We start from the raw sequence: 22,623 nt of genomic DNA, 5'->3' as shown, positions 1-22,623 counted from the left end.
GTCTTAAATGTGATGATGCGACTAATGGGGGAGGTGGAGGTGGCTGTTAGAACTTTGAATCTGGGTTGCAGGTCCCTTTTTGGGGATCCATCATAACTTTCAACCGTCACTAAATGATTGCTTACAGGAATGAAAATTAAAAAGGAAGAATTTAAGCTGCAAGCATTTGCGGATGATCTGGTTTTCATCTTAGAAGATCCTTTAGAAACAGCATCAAAATTGATAGAAAAGATAGAGACATATGGAAAGGTGGCTGGTTTGAAAATAAATAAAGATAAGACAAAGATTTTAACAAAGAATATGCTGTCAAGACAAAAGGAAGAACTGGCAGACCAATTGAAAATTCAAGTCACGAATAAGATCAAGTATTTGGGGATATATTTGACAGCAAGATGTAGTACATTAAAAGAGAATAATTATATTAAACTTAAACAGCAGATAGCGCTAGATTTGGTGAAATGGGAAAACTTACAACTTTCACTAATAGGGAGAATCTCAACAATCAGGATGAATATATTACCCAGAATTTTATATCTGTTTCAAACAATTCCAATTAGGCGTGGAAAAGATTATTTTGAAGATTTAAATAAAATTGTGTTGAAAGATATATGGCAAGGTAAGAAAGCGAGAATAAAGTTAAAACTTTTGCAAGATGCTAGAATTAGAGGAGGATTTGGTTTGCCTAATTGGGAATTGTACTACCAAGTTACAAATCTGATATGGGTTAAGGAATGGATAACATTAAGAAATGCTAGATTGTTGACATTAGAAGGACATGATTTGTTGTTGGGGTGGCATGCTTTTTTATGGTACAAAGGAACTAAAACACAGGGGTATTTTAGAACACATTATATACGGGAGTCTCTGTGGTTAAACTGGGAGAAGGTTAAAAGACAATGTTATTTGAAAATTCCAGTCTGGTTATCGACTATTGAAGCATTTTCATATCCTATAATATACAAAAAGGAACAAACAGTTAGATATGGTGAAATACTCAATGAAAAGGGTGAACTTTAAATCTATGCAAAAATTAGAGGAACAAGGTATGAAGATGAATTGGTTTTCATATGCACAAATACACTCAAAGTATGATAAAGATTGTAAAACAAAAGGTTTCTATGATAAATTGACTGACAGATAAGATTTTGACAGGTACTGATTAAAAGGTGATTTAAAAATTGTATGGATATTTATTAGAAATTAAACTAGAAGACTAAATGATTGCTTACAAATTGAGGACTTCCTGTACTTTCACCCATAATTATTACATTGGTTGTAAAAGACCATTTCTGACTAGCAAACCAAACCTTGATTAATACAAACTGGATGTATTTTATAACTACCGTAGTAATTAACTTGAAATATCCAAATTACGCATGTGGAAAACAGAATTAGTTTTCATTTTCACGGTTGCAGATAAAAACAACAAGAAGAGAGTTTTGTTAATGCCTACAAAAAAAGAATAGGAATGAGTTCAGGGTATCAGCCACTACCAGGCTAAGAATGAATTTGTTCTCTGGGGAGTACGTCTTTTATGCAACTCCTTTGGGTCAGCAGAACACAAAGGTTGAAGAAAAGCAGAAGAATAAATATTTAAGGAGGAAAATAAGCATAGCTCCATGAATTAACCAAGCTCACTGTGTAACACTGTGTTTCAGTATCCATGGATGCAAGCTAAGTACTCCATGTGTAAGTGTTTATGTGTGTGCGTGTGTGTGTGCGCGTGCAGGTATGTATCTGTGTGTGAAGTGTGGAGGAGTGGAATGAAAGACCACACTGTATATATATATATATTTATAATTCCCATCTTATAATTCCCATCTTATGTATTTCCTTTGTTTATTTCCCATCTTAAGTAGTTACTTTGTTTGCATTTATTTATTTTTTATTTATTTATTGGATTTACACTGCCACCTCTTCGCCCATGGCTAATATTCGTGCATTGCTTCCTCTTACTCGTCGCCTTTTAATAATTGACGCCTTCATTCCTGCCAAAGAGAAAGTATGAAAAATCTTCTAAAAATAAACCATATCAGAATCACAATCAATGTCAATGTCATAGATATGTAATTTATGGTGTTCCCCATGCCAAGTTTCCTGGAGTTTGGTGCAAAAATACAAAATATCCTATTAATAACCAAATTAGTTTGGAAAACTTGCCTTTTCACTGGGTTGACTAAGCCGCTATGTTTATAAGGGGTCAAAACAAATAAATATAATTTAAGGCAGAGGTCTTCCTACTTTTGCAGAATCCAGAACCCCAGATCAAAAAGGGATCAAGAGTAAGAAACGGATGTTAGAAGAGTTTTTACTGCTCAATCATCATCCAGCATGGATCCACTTCCAACGTATCTGCTTTTCAGAGAAATCACACACAAGGACAATCCCCACTGTTCAATTAAGCTTTTGATTTTTCTCTACTCAAATCTTACTGTGACATATTCATCTCTTTTGGACATGTGAGAAGGATGCAAACCTTTTTTTTAAAAATCATACAGTAAAAGCAAATTTCTTTTACCAAGCTCCAAATTCTTAAACTGACAAGAAATACAATTTAAAGTAAGGTATAAAACACAAAAACTCATGTCCTGCCATTGTTAGGGAATGCCTAACTAATTTATTTTATTCTAATCATTGTGATCAGCACTCCAGTTATCAATCATCTCTCAAATCTCACCAGGATTGAAGGTAATATGACTGCAGTGACTGACTACTGTAATTTGTACCTATCAGCTATCCAAGTATTATCTGTGAAAGTCTGGTAATAAAATGTACTCATAAACTGTTGGCTACCCAATTGAATATCTTTTGCTAAATGAACACAAAAGTCATTTCTATTAAAAGCAAAGCTGATTTAATTCAGAGCGTAATAAATCACTGCATTCCAAATATGAACATCAATAGATTTTATAAATATTCTACTGCTAGCTTCACTTCCCAGCACTGAGAAAGAAAGGAAGAAAAAGGATATATTTGCAATGAACATTAAAAAAAAAAAATAAAATAAAAGGACATGGCTACCACAAAAAAAAGGGGTCAAGGAAGCAGAGGACAATAGACCCCTCACTGCTATTTAAAACTTACTAATGTATACTGTCAGCCTATCAATAAAGAACAAATGCTATCATAATTAAGAAGCATTTGAAAAAAAAAATAACAGTTCCTGACTGAAATGATAAACAGCTGAAATGTCCACAAAAGCTGCTTTATCTGAGAAACTTCCTTTATTTTTATTCCTACAAGCATCTCTGTGAGGTAGCATTAGTAACGGACTGTGACAAGAGACCAAACTCACACACTTAGTTTCCATGAGTAGAGTAGAATATGAGCCTGGGTGTGTTTTGGGGGGAGCTGGAGTACATGACATTATTTATATCTGCCCCGACCTCTGGGAAGGCAATCTCTCTCCATTTTTCCTTGCTATGCATCAAAAATTTCTAGCTTGATTCATATGACATGGTCTGGTTTGTCTGCTGCACTTAATTTTACCACTGACAAAGGCTTCTAGTTCAACTGGCTAGGGGGAATATTATGGCAGGAATGTAGCCTCCCCTCTGATGTGTACAAGATAACCTTGATGAAGGAATGTAAAAAATATTAGAGTAAATGACTACAGAGTCCTGGGAAAGGAGAAGACACTCAAGGTAGGACTGTCTTGATTTTCTTTGGTATAAGGCCTACACTATCTGCTACCTTTCAGGCCCTACACACTGTACCCCAGGATGGAGAGGGAAGGGTAACTAGGTGAAATTGACAACAGTCCAAGTGACAGAATGATGGTAAAACTTTCCTTTTCTTATTGTCCTTAAACGTTGCTGATGGAACAGTAACATGGTGACCATTTTTTAACCAGGTACATGGCATGCCCTCACTGGTCTGGCATGGGTAGGAAGGATAAAGAAGCCTGGGAATCTACCAATCAGAAGCCTTGGTAGGTGTGGTCCAGAGAGAACTTTAGACCATCACTTGGATCAAAAAAGTAGAACAGGTTGAAGTTGAGCTGAAGGCCTCTGAGCTGAAAAGACCTTGGTCCACAGAATAGAAGTCATTAAAACTGTCACTTAACATGATATGTGAACCCTCCTTATTTATCCACTGAGTCTATATCTGCAACTCTGGAATATAGAAGAAGGCAAGAGAGAGCCTGAGGGTGGAGTCAAGAGCCTGGAGTTGTTATGTTCCCACAAGTGGTCCAAGTCCAGCCCCTCTTATATATTCAATTAACTCTTATCTAGTGCCAATTTAGTGCTGACTGTTAGTTGATTAGATCCTTGTGTGTAGGCATGAACAATAAATCAGCTTAATTGGAACTTAACACATGGTCCTGATTCTTTGCACCTGACAGGAAGTTTCTCTATGGACATAATGCAAGTCTTTTCTTATTTGCTACCTTATTCTCTTAACCACAGCCACCAAAAAAAATAATGATAATAACACCACAAGCTGGCTTTCTCTGTTTCTTTCATCCATCCATCTTTCCTAAACTTGAAGAACTCTAATGATATTTCATTAAAAGGCAAAAGTGAAGGGCAATGTTGAGGTCAGTAATCAAGTGAAATAAATCTGAGCCAAAGTGCAAAGCAGATGCTATAGATCAGGGGTTCCCAACCTGGGGTGCTCGCACCCCCCTGGGGGTGTGAGACGATATTCCAGGGGGTGCGAGAAAAGTCCAGGTAAATAATAGGATATTGGCTATATGTTGGCATTTTTATTTATTATGCAATGGATTAACTTTGTTTTCATTTTAGAGTTAAGTATCGTTATTTAGTGGCCGTCACATACATAGCTGAAAAGATTCAATCCTACCATATATTTAACGCGTTCAGTAGTTCCTAAAGTCTAAATTTCAGGGGGTGTGAGGTTCGAGTGAAATTTCTTTAGGGGTGCGGGGCGAAAAAAAGGTTGGGAACCACTGCTATAGATCAACTCATAGCTGAGTTTTAAGGATCCAGGTTAAGAGTAGAGGAGGATTCTGTCTCAATGTACTATCTCTTTATTATTTTTTAATGAGTCCCCAACAAACTTATCTTGGGATGGGCAGTTTGACAAACTCTTCCCAAATCATGAGTTTTACATAAAAACTGCTTCCAGTTGCTTCTGCTGCTTTCCGAGCTTAAATCAAATAGACTTCACATTTCTTTATATGGGCAATAAACTTTCTCATTGAAGGGAATGGTTCTTGATGCTCTCTGAGCTTGGTTATTTGCCTTGATACATTTCATTACCCATCTAGGGCACTGATGATGTTACCTCCTTGGATAATGAAACATCTGCAAGCAAACAACCAAGCTGTGAGAGCACCAAGAACTCTACAAAACATTTTATAGAAAAGGAACTGCTTATCTATTGTGTCCGTTTATCTGATTATCCACCTGTTGCTAACCTAATATTCACTTCTGAATATAAGTTTTAAAAGTTTAGTTGAATTATCTTAAGTGCAAAATGACAGGGCAACAGTTTGTAATCTTGTTTACTTATTTATGTCTCATTAAAACTATTATGTGAAAGCCTCAGTTGATTAAAGATGGCAGAGACCAGTATTCCCTACTCATTTTCTCTGTTTTGCGTAACTCTGCTTACTGTGAGAGGGAACAGAAGGATGGATATATAAGCACCTTAACACCCATTATACCTCTCTGTTTTCAGCCTACCTACATCCTTATCAATAAAATCTAATAACATTTATGCCCTATAGGTGCTGTCAACTGTATTAAAAGGCCCAATTCCAAAAGATCCACGTGCATTATGACCTTCATTACTACATTATATAAAAAAATAAAGAAAACTAGAGCAACTTCTAATTTACTCAATGTAGCCCAGTGTATTGGCTCTTGGCAATAATCCTTGAAATCTAATGAACTCGGCAAGAAAACTTTTATATGACTAAAGGTGAATTATTAAATAAGGGTAATAAAAAAGAGGGTTTTCATTATTAAAAGTGACACTAATAATTGCACAGTATAGTGTAACTCACTTAATTTAGAATCTAAATGTAAAAAAAGAATGTATGGATGTTATTAAAGGTGATAGACCACGAGTAATAAAACACATCAGCTAGGGAGTGAGTTTAAATCTCATCTCAGGTAAAAACACATTAGGTGGATTTAGGCAAGTCACTCTCTTCCCTCAGCTTCCATTTCCCTGATCTAATCTGTAGCACAATTGGTCTTATTTCAATAATGAATGCAAATAATTTTGTTACTGTACTCATAAGTAAATACAGGACATTCACACTGCATTCAATGCAGCTTATTATCAGCTAAGTGATAATAACAGATTTCTCCTAACTGATGACCTCTTATGGTTTTGGGAATATATCTGTCAGTTTCACATCAGCATGGCTGTAAATCTTACCCCTCTAGACATTCATCTCCTTATTCAAGAAAAGGCTTACTTGGCAAAAGGCTCACAGACACAGCTGGGCAAGATTAATTTCTTTCTTGCAAGCAAGAATGAAGCCAGTCAGATGCACACAAAAGACCTGTCCACCACAACTTCCAAATTAAAAGTCTACCATAGGTCCATCCACTTGGGTTTAAAGGCTTTTTAACTCCTGCCTTTCCAAGTCAATGGATACTTGGCCATTCTGTCGGGGCCTTGGAATGAACCTCATCATTGCTGACTTAGCAGTTCTCCCTAGAAAAGTCACCACAGATTCCTTCCTTGGAAGCTTCATTCCTTGTATGATCTTTCAGAAGAACTTGGACAGGACTTCGACAGTCCTTCACTTTCCCTTATTACAGTAAGAAACATTTCTGGAATCTTTTCTTTGTCAGTTTATGGACCTAGCTTGCTTCAAAGCATTGACATCAGACTTGACAGAAGCCTTAATGGCTCTCTTACATGTTCCCCAATCTCAGCTCTACATTTCTTTAGCCTTAGCAATAATTATGAAATACCAGAAATATCTATGGGAGGAATTCACAATGTCTTCTCACTGGATTGAATTAATCTTTAGGAAGCAAGGGAAGCCATAGCCTACTGGAGAGTTGAGGAAGAAAGTCTAGGATAGTCACTTCTCCTAACTAAATAAATGCAATCCAAACCATGAGGGTTTCGTTGAAATCAAACTGAAGGAGAAATGGTAGTTAAAAAACAACAACAAAGGAAGGTAGATCTCCCTATCTTCTCAAACATTCAATTTCTCGGGGAAAGGACTACTATAACATCATTATCATTTATGCTTCCTTTGCTGGCTTCTTCAGTAAAGAGGGAGATCAGAGAGAGGCTATTTGGTGCTTTCCAGGTGGGTCATGCCCAAAAAGTACCTGGTTAAAGAAATTTGATCTGTGAATTAATGCAGATTTATATGCTGCCCATCCTACGGAAATTTAAGATGGTATATATTGTATTGTTGCTATACTTGTATTCCAAAAGACACCAGTGAGAGGTAGGTATGACTGAAAGATAGTTCACGGCTCAATATCATTCAGTGAACTTTCATGGTGAAACCAGTCTTGAAACTGCATCTCTCTGGTTTTAGGCCAACACTAGCTGTCCCACTAATTAGTGCTACATTATAGGTAGTCCTCAACTCACAGCTTATGGCCTGGATTTGAAGTTCTGATGCCCCCCCCCCCACTCATAATCATGTGATTGCATTTTGGGTGCTTAGCAACGGGCCATGTTTACAGCTGTTGCAGCATCTGTGCTCATGTGACTGTGATTTATGAGGTAATTCGTTTTTACTTCTGATTTCTGCACCCCCCCCCAAAAAAAACCATCCATTGTGGCCAACGGATTCATTTATAGACCACTGCAAAAAAGGTAGAATCGGGTACAGTCACATGTGATTTGCTTAAGGACGTGCTCAACCATAATTATTATGTTTAATTATGGTCATAAGTTGAGGGCTACCTGTACTACCTTTATGTGGCAAGATGCACAGAATGTAATTTGTTAATGGCATTTGTAACAAATTAATGATGCTTAACTTATGACCAGGTATATACACAAACACACAGCATGCATATACAGAAATGAGTACTGAGAATGGTTTTACCAATGGAAAAGACAGAAAGTTTATAACACTGATTTTTAAAAATCTGCTTGGTCAAAAGAAGTCAGAAAGACATCTCAAGAAAGCACTAACATTTTTTAGTTTATAATTTTTCAGGCAGAGATCACAGAGGAACCTCAGCAATATTAAGACTTTTCTGTCATGCCACATAAAAATGGTTAAGAAGGAACAGTCAACCTACAATAGCTTAGGGAGTAAACTTTTATTTCATAAGGTCTTCCCAAGACCCAGTTCTACTTTTGGGTTGCTACACCATACAATTCACAAGACAGAAAACATCTACAAGGGAAACCAACCGGAGCATAGGAATACCTACACAAGCTTCCAGTAATGTATTTTGGGATTCAAAATGACTTCCAAAAGCCTTGTGATATTTGAATCTCTCAATATTGGTTTTACTTTTTACTTTCTTGTAGAGGTAAAATAAGATAGAAAAAAACAATGCATGGAATCATACTTCTCAGCCTCAAAAAATATTTCTTCTGCAGCAGATAGTCAGAATATTGCACTTTCTCACTGAGTGGGAGGCAATGAATTGTCTCTCTGTCTAATATATATCTTAGCTGTCAGATAGAAGATCAAATGAAAACTCCCCTCTGGTAAGCTAAGAACCACACTTAAAGTTTTGAGTTGGGTGGGGAACATGTATGAGTGATACTGCAAAGTGAGTGGGACCAATCATACATGGGGTTGGTATGACATTTTCCATTTTTCTCTACGTTTTTATTTATTTTATTGGCATTAAGTCTTTTTAAAGCTTTCTGTTAAAACAGAAGTGTGCAGTTCAACAAGCAACAAAGCACAGGGACGTGTTATTTTTATTGGGCTGTATTGTAAATATAGCTAAGTATAACTATAGCTAAGTATGGTACACATATTCCTAAGAACAATGGCGATTATAATTTCACATCTCTTTTATGTACCATCCATCTTATGTTGTAATGTGGAAGTCTCAAGATGTGATGCCCAATTATACCATAATTATCCTGATACAGTGTGACAAATATGACGAGCATTCAATGCTCATTCTCACCCCATTATCCAATAATTAGTGGGGTCAGTTTGCTACTTATTGTAGTACTGTGTGTTTTATTCCACTCTCATATAAGTGATAATTTTGTGATAACTCCATATGGAGGCAAAATACAAGATGCAGCTAAATTGTATGAATGCAGACAGCAGACAGTAAGATGGGGGAATAATGCTTGAATCTTCTTCTTCTAGTTCAGTGCTTTAAACAATTTTTTCTTATATATAAAGGTAGGGAAGATCAAACATAAAATAACTGAGCTGTGCAAAAGCAGAAAATAAAATCTACACCGCAAGACAAAGGAAGAAAGATTACAAAATGATTTGCTTGCATTTTGATTTGTTTCTGAAAATAAAAAAAACCCTCCCAGCTAGCATCATCTAAAGTACAGATTACCAAACAGAAAAAATAATGCAGCTTAAATTGTTTCAGAAAAAGTATAAATTCTCACAGACACCGGAATTTTAAAACAATTATAGAGTTTCTACTCCATCTTATTGTAACTCAAATCGTGAACATGTTTTTTTTTCTCCTGCCATTCAACTATCAGAAAGTTTGTATGTTGCTGATGGCGAACCTATACACACATGGCACATGTGACATGCCATGGCATTTTTGATAATTATGCCTAAAGAATGAAAATGTGAATGTTGTCTATTTTCATGTGGTCTACAGACCTTTTGGAATCTCATGAGAAATCTCTGGAGCCTCAAAAAAGAATGGGGTGTGCTTTCCTGCTCTTTTCGGAATTTTTTCGCAATTTCTCCAAAATTTCCAGGTCTCGTACGACCCAGAGCTGCCTTGACCTTTTTTTTTTCTCAGACTAAGTCAAATGGAAAGTTATTTACAATTATGCAAGTTTTTAATGCATTTATTAAATTTATATGCTGCCCATCCAAAGCAACCCTATTTATTGGTTTGTTTGTATCCTGCTTTTATTATTTTTACAAATAACTCAAGGTGGTGAATATATCTAGCAACAACAATTCTGTGAGGTAGATTGGGCTGAGAGAGTATGACTGGTCCAAAGTCACTGGCTTTCATGGCTAAGGTGGGATTTGAATTCAAGGGTCTCTTTCTAGCCTGTGCCTTAACCACTAGACTAAACTGACTTTGCTATGAATTGTTTCTCTTTTGTCGGTATGTGCTGCGTCTATTCTGAATTTCTGACACACTTTTGGACTCAAAATGCACGCTGATGTATTCCCCACCATACAGTCAGAGCTGAAGAAGCTTCTTGGATGAGAAGCAAAATGTCTTCAAAAGAAAAAACAAGAAAGTCCAGTTGCCTCTTGAAAAGCACAATTTTGGATGGACACTTTTGACTGGTATGGGAGTAGGAATGGATTTCCAAAGGAAAAATAGCAGACTATAGGAACCAGGAGCACTACTCAGGTGACCCCAAGGACACAAATAAACCTCCAAGTGCCTCAATGACCCTCAAAAAGGATGCACGTTACCAACTGTCTGCAAGGAATATAAATCCTTCCAAACCCCACCATCCAGTCAGAGCTGAAGAAGCTTCTTGGATGAGAAGCGAAATATCTTCAAAACCAAAAACAAGAAAGTCCAGTTGCCTCCTGAAAAAGCACCTTTGGGACTATCACTGATGTATGTTGATGTTTTAACAGGCACGTGCATTCTGGTATGTGCAACTAAGTACAGAACAGGTGCAAAATCTTTTGTCCTTCAGAGGTTGGGATAGTCACTCTCGTAATCCCTTCATGTTAGCCGTGTTAACTTTTCCTGGCTACTGATAAAATATACAACATTTGGAAGACATCGTTTTTCTACCCAAAGCATCTTGCAACAATCCTTCTGATTGCGGGGAGGGGAATGATTAACAAAATTATATAGCGACTGAGAACAAAGTTCATAAAACTCTCCTCTGAATATAGATTAGAGCCCTCTACCAATTAGGAAAACATTTATGATCTCACCTACATCTGCTGAACGTGATTCATGCTAGTTACAGAATGAAATGAGAGACATAAATGAACATAAAAACAGAGTTCCATGCTGTCCTTCAAACAAGCCTTTGCTACTTTAAGTAAAGGAAAACTTTTGGAAATAAAATATATTCCTATTTACATGAGAAAATTATGTGGCTGTTGATTATATATCGTCTTCAGGTTATCTGGAAGTTTATCTACAAACTTTGCTGGCTCCTTTCCTATAAGATTTGCGGCTAAATATATTTTGAACATAATCTTTGGCAATATTTGAAATGTTATACACAATATATACTGTGGATGAATTTTTTTTATAACCACTAATTCAGTCAGAGATCTTCTTTCCAGTTAAAACCCTCAGTGTTCACATCAAGTGGTTTATTTTTCATGCAGCTAAGAAACAAAAAAATAATTAATATTAAAATCAAACTCTGAACTAAAGTCAGGTCCACTTTTCTAGACAATTATACAGTATGTACAATGTTACTGAATCCTAAGATAATGAACTCCAGTGATAGATAATAAGCTGTAACTTCATTATTATTTTATTCAAATACAGCTAAATACTTGGAATCTTTCCATCACTGGAATCTCTACAGCAATGCAAGCAGAAAGGTACAGAAAATCACTGTAGGGCAGGGGTGTCAAACTCGATTTCATTGAGGGCCACATCAGGGTTGTGTTTGACCTTGGGGGGCAGGGTGGGTGTGGCCAGCTTGATGTCACTCGTGTCGAGGTGCCTGTGGTACCCCAAGCTCTCTGCCAGTGAAAACAGAGCTCAAGAGGGCCTCCTGCAACCCTCTGCCAGTGAAAATGGAGCTCGACAAGAATTGCAATATGGGCAAAAGATAAATATATAGGTATTCCTCGACTTACAACTTTTCATTTAGCAACCGTTCAAAGTTACAATGGCATTGGGGAAAAAAAGTGACTTACAACCAGTCCTCACAGCATCCCCCTGGTCATGTGAACAAAATTTGGGAGCTTGGCACATATTTGTGCAACTGGTATATATTTGCACAGGCTAGGGTCATGTGATCACTACATGTGACCATCCCAACCTGCTACCAACAAGCAAAGTCAGTGGGGGAAGTCCAGGTCGCTTAATGATGATGTGATTCACTTTATTGCAATGATTTGCTTAACAATCCTGGCAAAAGAGGTCTTAAAATCACTCCCTTAACAGAAATTCTGGTCCCAAATAGCTACTCAGAGTCACTCAACTTTTAGATGGGTGGCATATAAATTTAATAAATAAATAAAATTGTAGCCGTAAATTGAGCATTATCTGTACTCGAAGGTTTTGATTACTCAGACAAAGAAAAAAAAATAGGCCAATGGTCAGGATGAGAACCACATCTTTCCTTATATGGATGTGATTATTTTTGGAAGGTTTCTGGTATGTCTCCCAATCTGACTTTTTTGGGGGGATCTGCACTTAGGCTTTGGAACTCTCATTGGCGGAAGGCCCACTTCAACTCCTTGCTAACAATCTTCTTTACGTCAGAAACAATCTTCCAGAAGTTGTGAAGATGTTTCTTTTGGGAACAGTCTTTTTTCAGACTCTTGTTTTTATCAAATTGCTGTTCTGACTTTGTTAATGGCTGCATTCATGCAGCACATCTAGCCAGGATCCTGATATAGACATTTTCCTGGGCCTGTGCAATACAATGAAATATAAATTAACCAAGGGTTTCACACACAATGCATTAAACCACACTATTTTTTAAAAAATCCAGATAGATAATAAAGTTTACCATGCTGGGCATATGCAGCTGCTACATCGTTAGCTAATTGGTTAACATGTGTGGTGTCAATACAGCTGCTATGTTTTGTTTTCTCTGTGACTATTTGTTGCTTTATATTTCTATATTTTGCTGTCTGATGTTCAGAGCTTTGTGGAAGGATAGGCAAGATGTAGATAATTTAAATAAACAAATAAATATAAAATACTGTAGGTTTTAAATTTGAAAGCAGAATGGTTATATGCATAGTAGTTACCCCCAAACCATAATCTTTCACGAAAAAAAGACCCCGTTTCTGTCATGCTGTATGTTTTCTTCCCTGTATCTTACCACATTTTTATTGCTGCACTCTCCAACCATAGCCCTTAGGCTAGTGCTGAAGATTAATGCAGATTGATAGAGAAACAGATATAGATATAAACAGACAGCTACATTTCACACCAAATAGTTTGAGCTTCCTTGTTCACACTGAAAGATGTATCGTTTATATGTGGCAGCCTTCTGGAATAAAGTCAAACCATCACTTTCCCCTCAATTTATCCTTTAAGTCAGGAAAGGAAAACCATTTCTCCAATATAATGAGACAAAGGAGCCGAAGACTGCTTCAATTTGGCTTGGCCTGTCAGCCATCACAGGCAGGGCCCCTAGAAAATACAACAAGTTCTCAGGTGTGCTGAACCTGTAAATGAGCTCACCGAACATTCAGTCTGGTGAAAAAAAGCCCATCACAAAAAGGAGCTCCATAAATTCACCGAATTGGAAAAGCCAGTTTCCCTGAGAAATTTAGCTACTGGATTTCGAAGTAAGAAGATGCCATTACAGGGTGATGGTGGAGGAAGGATGTTGAGAAGAGAAGCACTGACAATGTTGATTAATAATGTAGAAAGTTAGCACCCACCCCTCTCCTAGAAGAATGAAACCTTCTAGGAAATATTAAAAAGGGAAAATATTATATTTCCCTGGATGAAGAAAAGGAGAAACATGTTTTAAAGACAAAGCAGTTCCCTGCAGCCCCCTTCAGCTCCAGGGTGATGGGATTAAGACATGGCCCTCAGGAAATGATAGGATTACCCATCTCACCACATGGCACCTGGGAAGATTGCATCAGCCAGCACTTAGGTGAAGCCATGTGGTCCAGACAAAGTCTACAAAGTTAGCTAAGACCCCGCCCCTCGGAGTCTAACAACCAATGGGATACAGTTCTTACACAGGAACAGGAAACACTAAGGTAGGGCCCAACAGAGGGTATAAAACCAAGGGATTCTCAGCATCTCTTTCCTTTTCGCCCAGGAGCTCTGAGGCATGTGGTCCTGTACACCATTAAACCTTCTTTCCAAGCAACTTCCATGAATCCAGTGTCTTTTTCCCCACTTGGAACTGAACCCAGAAGGATATATTTTTTCTGTTGCAACCAAATTTAAAGTTTTCCTCCAGTTTAACTGGCCTGTTAATATTCTGCAAACCTGAGCAATGTGCTGAGCAATAGCAAGGGAACTTTTATGATAAATGTGCTCTCCAATCTGTGCACCAGTCAGGCAGCTATAAAAATCAGAATAATTCATGCAAAGTTTTCCACTATGTTTCTAAAAACACTTATTTACATTTCAAATTGTGGCGCAGACCATATGAAATATCCTTCATTTAGACAGGTGTAAGTGAGAAAACAGATGCGTTCATTAAGCGGGGAACAATTCAACAAACAATAACAACAACAGTAATCATGGAAGGGGGATGGGAGAACTTTACTACTTGGATTAAAGACTACGAGGCAGGAAACAACTTACCTGAAAAAACACAGCCATGGTTCCTATGATCCTTTTTTCTTGTATGGCTGTCCCGAAGCTGTCAAAGTCATCGGGATTGTAGAAATAAATCTGCATCTGTGAAAAAGGAGCAAAAGGCATTTTTTGAGAATCTGAAGGCAAGGTAACACGTTGCTTTTGACAATCCAGGAGACAAAAGATGAAATCTCTGGCTTTGTCATGCAGTTCACTGACTAAATCTCATTCTCTTTCTCTCTTGGGCTACCTCACCAATGTTATTTTATGCTTACTGTTACTTACAGGGCTAGGAGCAGTGGTGGGATTCAATTTTTTTTACTACTGGTTCTGTGGGCGTGGCTTGGTGGGCGTGGCAGGGGAAGAATATTGCAAAATCCCTATTCCCTCCCCACTCCTGGGGGAAGGATACTGTAAAATTTCTATTCCCTCCCCACCCCACTAGCCTGCTTTCCAGCTCCGTTCTCCTGTGCAGAGCAACAAAAGAAGACCCAGCCGATCAGCTGGGACTCGAGAGACAGAGAATATATGGGGCAGAGCCAGTCAGAGGTGGTATTTGCCGGTTCTCCGAACTACTCAAAATTTCCACTACCACTCCAGAACTGATAAGAACCTGCTGAATACCACCTCTGGCTAGGAGGATTAGATGAACTCCAAGAAGATGTATGAAAAAAAGAAGTTTTGATTTAAAACCCATTCCTCTTAATAATAATAGACGCTGAACTTTTGAGACCCAAGCTGTAACATCTAATTAACAATAGATACCCAAGAAGGTTCAAGATCCGATGAGAGATAACAGAGTCATGTGACAACTTGGAATCCTGAAGTTTCTTTTTGATAGATCCCTGCCTCATTCAGTCACTTACATCCTTCTCCCAGTTGCTGGCTGAATAACATATTAATAATTTTAAGTACGTGTTTATATCTGATGAAGAGGCACACATGTCATTAACCAGTGATGGTGATAGAGACTCCCTTGAATTTGAAATTTGTTTCCCTAACAAATTTCTACACAAGTTCATCTCTCTCTCTCTCTCTCTCTCTCTTCTTTTGGAGGTGGGGTGGGGTTGAACAAACAGTTAGGAAAGCACTTCTATTTGAATGATCAAGCTGCATTTACATCTACAATGATACTTTTTAACAGTTGTGACAATTATTTAGTTTTTAGGTTAAACACTGCATCCTTTTTTCTCAACGGATTTCTCTCCTATAGAAAAAGAAATGCATGTGGACTATAATTAAGACAGAATGTTTGAACAGTTCTGCCTTCGGAGAAGGGAGACTGGTTGGTATCGAAGCACATTAGCCAGTCATAGTGATGTACGGCTTATACAAATATGAAGGCAATCAAACAACAGCTTTGCTCCATCTGCTTTTCTGCAGGAACTGTCCTAATTTATTAACTGAAAGGCACAACAAATTAGGGGCAGGCATGCACACAGCAACATGTGGGTGGCCTTCTGTGTTGAATAACCAGCATCTGTGCATTGACTGCTGTTCTACGATAATAAACCCTTGCTGTGTTAGCAACATCTGCATCTCAGTATTTCCTTCACCCGCATGGGTGCTTTCAGCGGGAGCATCACCTATATTTGGCAATTACCAACTAACTAAGTGTGCTAACTGCAAAAATGAGATCCTAATAATTGATGATGATGCTGGATTGGGATTTAGCAGATGCAAAAAAATAATCTTGCTGTGTATCAAGTTATTACAAATGTTTAGCATTATAGACAATTAGATAATTGATTTTCTGGTAGTCTGTAAATTGCTAAATGAAATACTATCTGTCTCTAGCTCCGATCTGTAAGCTAGCATCTGGCAATGGTTCTCCAGACTCTTTAGCCTTCCTTGTTGATGATCAGAATTGAAACTATTTGCCAGAAATCTATAATACACACACATACACCAAACACAGACTGAATCTATGAGCTTTAGGTATTCTAATATTGTCTTCCCTACTGATATTCCTACAGTTCTTAGCTAGTATGACCTGTGATGGTATTGGTTGGAGTTACAGGGCCTTCTCATCTGAAAGGCACCAGGTTCTACTACTCTGATCTCCAAATATGGCAAAGCTTTTCTTTGGAAACTCAAAACCATTCTTTCCTCCCAAGGTTCTTAGCTGGTATGAAAATAATTCAGCAGATAAGTTATGGACTGTATAGTAATATTCTAGTTTAATCCCCCTTTATAACATTCCCTATAATTTAGAATTACTTCCAACTATTTTAAAAAAAGTAAGGATATTCTCCTTTACCTTCTAATATTTCAGAATAATCTAGTTAATGAACTTTAAATTGATTCAATTTCTATAGCCCAAATTAGCACATTTTCATATCTAAGCTATATCCCGGAAGAGAAAAAGCATTCTGAATTCTGAAAATGGCACTAATAGGTATTTGTTCTATAGGCAACTGCTTGTGTTATATTCTGGAATCCAGTGATTCCAAGAAGATGGACTTTCAGTAAAATGAGGCCCTCCAAACAAAGCAAGATTACCTTTCAAGATGTAATGGTCTATGAGAATGTTCCTAACAAATAGGAGTAGATTGGGTAATGATTAGATGAAATGCAGTTAAGAAGCAATGCTGGTATAGCAACTGTCCCTTTGTTTCTTGGACTGTAAAGGTGATGGGAAAGAGATGCGTTTTAAGACTGGCAAGATTCTGTTACCTTTACAATAAAGGTAGTGCTAGAATTCATGGTAGTTCATGGTAGTTCATGTATGGACTACATCTAAGGACTATCATCAGATTTCAAGTGAGTGAAGTATTACAAGATGCCATTTTATGCCATCCTTATTATTATTATTTATTTCCTGAAGAAGAACATGGGAATAATACCTTGGCTTGGCAGAGCTAAAAGAGAAGTGTTAATTGTGTTGACTTCTTATAGATCATAGAGCATTCATAATCTCATACAAATTAACAGCCTCCAGGTTTGGGAAAAAGTCAATTTATAGGGGAAAAAATCACATGATATATTCATGCACCGACGTTCAAATTAAACACAATTTGGCTTTCAGTTGGATTGCCTTAATTCCATTTACCTGAAATCGATAAAACCATCAATAAAGATACATTACATTTTATTGCTCATTCACAATAAATTAAATACCAATGTTCCTTAAATTCATAAACCTATTTATAGCATATTGTGATAGAATAATAATATTCAAAAAATGCCAAACAATTTCAAATCAAGATTGATCATATTTTAAGGAAATTCATGTTTTTTATTTGTCTCCATAAATATAAAGATGGATTGTATCCAATATTTTATAAACATAATATTTGATATTAGGAGGTCTGCCTAGATGTGCATACATTTTTTGAAATGGTATACTGGAAGTATCTGAAACAAAATGTGTTTAAATATGACTGCTTCTGTCTTTTATCAATCAGATTAATTCTTGTACTAGAGTGATTAAAAATATTATTTTCCCTTCATTTATGAAGATTTTTCCTGAAATTCATCAGGAATTTCCTTTATCTTCTCTTTTCGGTAAATTGGCAATGTACTTATTGGGCTGCTTTATTGTACAAAGCAAAGATATTTCAGGTATAACTGTGACTCAGCATGAAGTGTTATGGATGACTTGTGTTTTATTAGTCTTACATTTATCTTCTATACAAAAATTTATTGATACTGTGAAGCAATTTGGAAATTTATCATATATTAATTGGAACAAATCCCAGCTATTCCTTGTAGGTTCTCATATCCCTACAGAAATGTGTAATAAATGGGAGATTCATTGTTTATTCGTTTATTTGTTGCATTTATCATGGGACTCTGAACAGTTTCACAACAATACAAATATGAAACAATTATAACCTTGCAAGTCAAAAGGCAGAAGATACACAAATCCAAAATGCAATTCACTAGAACAATAGGGGAAAAAACAGCCCCCAAATATCTGCTGAAAGGGCTGCATCTTCATTGTTTCTGGAAGGTGACTAGAATTGGGGACTAATCTAACTTTGTTGAGAGGCCAACCCAAGGGTGGCCAATGCTACGGTAAAGCAGTGCGTATCTGTGCCTTGACATCCTACACCTCTTTCTCCAACAAGATCAAATAGTTGGGCTGATTCAAGAAAGTGAATGCAGTCCTGAAGATCAGTAAGTGCTAAGCCGTAAAGAGTATTATAAGTTAATACCATAGCTTTGAATTACACCCAGATGACAAAAGGAAGCCAATGCAGAATCTGTCATACAGATTCAACATGATCTGACTGATAGATATTACATAATAGACTAATGGCTCCATTTTGGATTGACCAAAGCTTTTGAGTGGCATTTAAAGGCAGCCCTATATAGTGCATTGCGGCAGTCTAATCCAGTGGTATCCAACCTTTCCACCTTTGCGGCCTGGGTGGGGGGAAGAGGGGAGGGTTCCATGTGAGCACACAGCTCTATTTGTGAAAGTTACTGACATGTGTGCCTACCATTCAAACAAATGGAGCTGCATGCATGCAGGGGTGGGATACTCCCAGTTCGGACCGGTTCAGGCAAACCCCTAGCTTTGACAATCAGCTGTCAGTGAACCAGTTCGCTCTGACCATTATGTGGGCCCACCTGCCTGCCCCTGCGCTGTACTGACCTATATCCTCTCAGCTGATTTGCGTGGCAAAGCGGATTGCTGCTCCTCACTGCGTTACTCCCCAGTAGTAACATAGTAGGTACATTTTTTTCGGAAAGCTGTTTATGTGCGCACAGTACAGTGTGTGATTGACAAACTGGTTGTTACACCGGCAGCATCCCATCACTGAGTGCATGTACTTACCCACTGCACACATAAGTGGAATTGTGCATGTGCAAGTGCTTACACACCACTTCCATAACCTGGTTATATCATTAATATCGTTGCTAATCATTTGACTATACTATTATTCATTCATGTTTTACAAAATAATCCATATTTTACTTGATTTATTTTATGACAATTCATATTATCATCCCAAATCTATCCTATAATTATATTGTAATGATAAAATAATATATATTATATATTATTATGATAAAAATAATACATCTTTATATATTCCTTATATTCTAAAAATCTACATATTTCATTACCATGTTTTATTTTCTAACCATTAGTAAAATAAATCCACTGATTTATGCCACTGATTCTCATGCCCCAGGTTGGTCTACAACTGGTAATAATTCTTGATGGAATTCCTTTACGGATTCCAGAATAGTTTTCCAATGAACCTTTCCTCAAAGATGTCTCTTCAACCATCAACTACAATTAATTTATTAACTAATGTGCTTTAGTCTTCAGTCCATGAAGTATAGATTTCTCACATGACAAAAAATGGCAAAAACACTTATATTTATATATCGCTTTACAGAGCTTTACAGCTTTACCTAAGCAGTTTACAGTCAGCATATTGCCTCCAACAACTTGGGTCCTCCACCTTGGAAGGGTGTAAGGCTGAGTCGATTATGTTAATTATTCAGTATTGGCAAGATGAAGTTACATCATATTTACAATCTTTGATTATAGATCTGTACCCACTTACATCTTCAAAAAACTGGTACTCCCTCAACCCAATGGACAAACTGATGGATGCTACTTTGTCTGATGAAGGGTTTAATGACTTATTTAAAAAATAATCTGAATGGTATCTTCTAGATATAAAACAGAGTGATTTTATTTCTCTTTCTTTCCTTTGAATATAATATGTATTTTTAGAATTAAAAAGTAATTTTCCATTGCAATCAGTTGAGAAAGTGGCTATAAAGATCCAGATTTAAGAAGGATATCCATCATTCCTCTCAAACCATAAAGACCAACATTTATCAAATCCAGGATACAGAATGACCTGGCAAATGGGCAGCGTTATAAATTGAGCAAATAAATAAAATCCTGTTTCCAGTACTGGCAAGCCAAATGTCTTTGGAAACATTATAATAATGGCATGAAAAGAATAGTTCTTCTACAGTGTTTGGCTCAAATATGCACTCTGCTCAAACATCATAATAAGTCACAATGCTCGGTTAGAGCACCCAAGCCAATGATAGCTGCCTCCAAGGAAGGCAGTTATAAAATTGTGTATTCAGAGGTGGGAATTCCAAGTATGGTTAATTCCATACAATAATAGCCCCACATCCAATGTTTGTCTACTTTGTTAAAGTACATGCAGGTGTTTTTGAAACAACTGAATCAGTCCTAAAGGTTTATTATGTGCGCTGCAAGTCATATTTGGACGATGTTGGCATGGAACTATAATTCTGACTCGGAAGAGGTCCTTTGTCTGAGCGTGGTTGTTTTCTTGCAGATACTTCATTACCCAAACTAGGTAACATCTTCAATGATAATTCCAACTCTCATTCACACAACCAATTTGTGCAAATCAAGAAACCCCCAATTTGCAAATAGCATGTAACAACCCCCACTTCCTTTTGAAATCCTGGGTCATTAATGGCACTGACATTTTAAATCAGCTCAATGCAAATTAAGTTTTTAAGCCGTCCGAGTCACTAGTCATTAGGAAAACCAATGGTTTCCTGCTGTAAGATGAAGTGAGCTAAATTCCTCTCATTAATTTAGCCTTGTTTGTATCTACTAAAAAGGGCATGAAATTGTGTCCTGGTTCTAAACTAACTGCAGTTACCCATGATGCATGATGCCCAAGAGGTTTAGGTTGTTCAGACTAAGGATCATCTAGGATCAAGTCAACTTTCAGGGATCTTTCTAAGGTGGCAGGCCTTGTAACCACATTCATTTTGCATCCAAAAGCTTCTTTTCCAGATAAAGAAAAACTGTGGTTGGGCTGCAGTGAAGATAAACTGAAAAAGAGGAATCTGAGTATCTATTTACTTATGCTTTTTCTCAACTCCCTTACTTCATTGTAAACAACAATTTGTGTCCAAGGGAATCCTAACTGTTCGGTTCTTCCTATTCAGTAAGCTGAGGAATTTCTATAAGTTGCCTGGAATTCAGATTTTAAAAAGCAAACATGTTTTAATTTTATCCCCCATTGAAAGTTAGTCCTTCAGTCAATAAATACAAAAGCATAAATAGGAATCGTGATAGCCAGGAGTTCTGCACCATTTTTCCCCCCACTGTCGGCTATATTTAACATTTTAAATATCCATATGGTAGCTATCATGGGACATAGAATAACAGAGGTGGATGGGACCTTGGAAGTCTTCTAGTCCAACTCCCTGCACAAGTAGCAATGTATGAAATTGAAATGTACATTAAAACCAGAATTACGTGCAAAAAATGAAATGCAATAATACACTTCTTTATCATTTAAAATAATGTAAAAATGCTCAGCCCACACACAGTTACACTAAAGTATACCAATTTATTTTGTTCAGCGTTCCTAACCTGGTCCTCCCTGGTGATATGATGCTGGCTCCAGAGGATGGGAACTTTAGTCCAAAAATATGGTTATGGGAAGGCAGCTCCAGGTTTTTAGCCACAAAAGCTGTTTAAAAACAGTCAGCTTTTATAATGAACCAGCCAACTAGCCGCAGCGGCAATAATTAAGCGGGCTGATAGGAAGCCAAATTATTTGGGGAGGAATTCAGGGAAAAAAGGATTCCAACTGCAGAATATTGGAGGAAGTATTTGGGATGATTTGCTTTGATTCAGTGGAGCCAACTATTAAAGAGACTAATCTTTAATTATTATTACCTCTCTCGGCTGCAATATGGAAAGGAATTATCCTCAACTGCCATTTGCTGCAGAATATTAAATCCTTACTCAGAACCAAATTGTATGCAAAGTCTCTATATCCATGTAACAAATATCTTGGTGAGGTTTTAAACATGACAAAAATATTTAGGGAAGGCTAAGTTTTATCATGGTGCATTTGATTACTTGTTGCTGGAATTTCAAAAGACTGCAGTTTGAATATCACTTTCAAAATTAAGCAACCCGTGATACAGAGTTTACACAATTCTGCAAAGAGAGAAATATGCTTGAATCTATTACTCTCAAGTGGGTTTTGTTGGGATGTGAGTTATCTTTTATATTGCTCCATCTGACCAAATATTAAAGCTAAAGGGCTAGAAACTTAAATGTTTTCAGAAGATAAAAGGAAATAAAACAACGATTCTTCTTTTTTTTCTTCTGTTT

General features: G+C 37.0%; 1 protein-coding gene across 3 annotated transcripts in view; it reads right to left on the bottom strand.

The window, feature by feature from the left end:
* The window catches only part of PTPRG (protein tyrosine phosphatase receptor type G), a 683,006-nt gene that overhangs the window by 188,540 nt on the left and 471,843 nt on the right, over window positions 1–22,623 (bottom strand). For all 3 annotated transcript variants that reach the window (XM_026721752.2, XM_026721760.2, XM_087923573.1), the window contains exon 5: window positions 14,532–14,627. In XM_026721752.2, coding sequence (XP_026577537.1) covers window positions 14,532–14,627 — 96 coding nt within the window. The remainder of the gene's footprint in view (window positions 1–14,531; window positions 14,628–22,623) is intronic.

This window comes from Pseudonaja textilis, chromosome 2 (genome assembly GCF_049901715.1).
Source record: "Pseudonaja textilis isolate UNSWEBS1 chromosome 2, rPseTex1.2, whole genome shotgun sequence".
Taxonomy (NCBI): Eukaryota; Metazoa; Chordata; class Lepidosauria; order Squamata; family Elapidae; genus Pseudonaja; species Pseudonaja textilis.
This window is presented reverse-complemented; position numbering and strand designations above follow the sequence as displayed.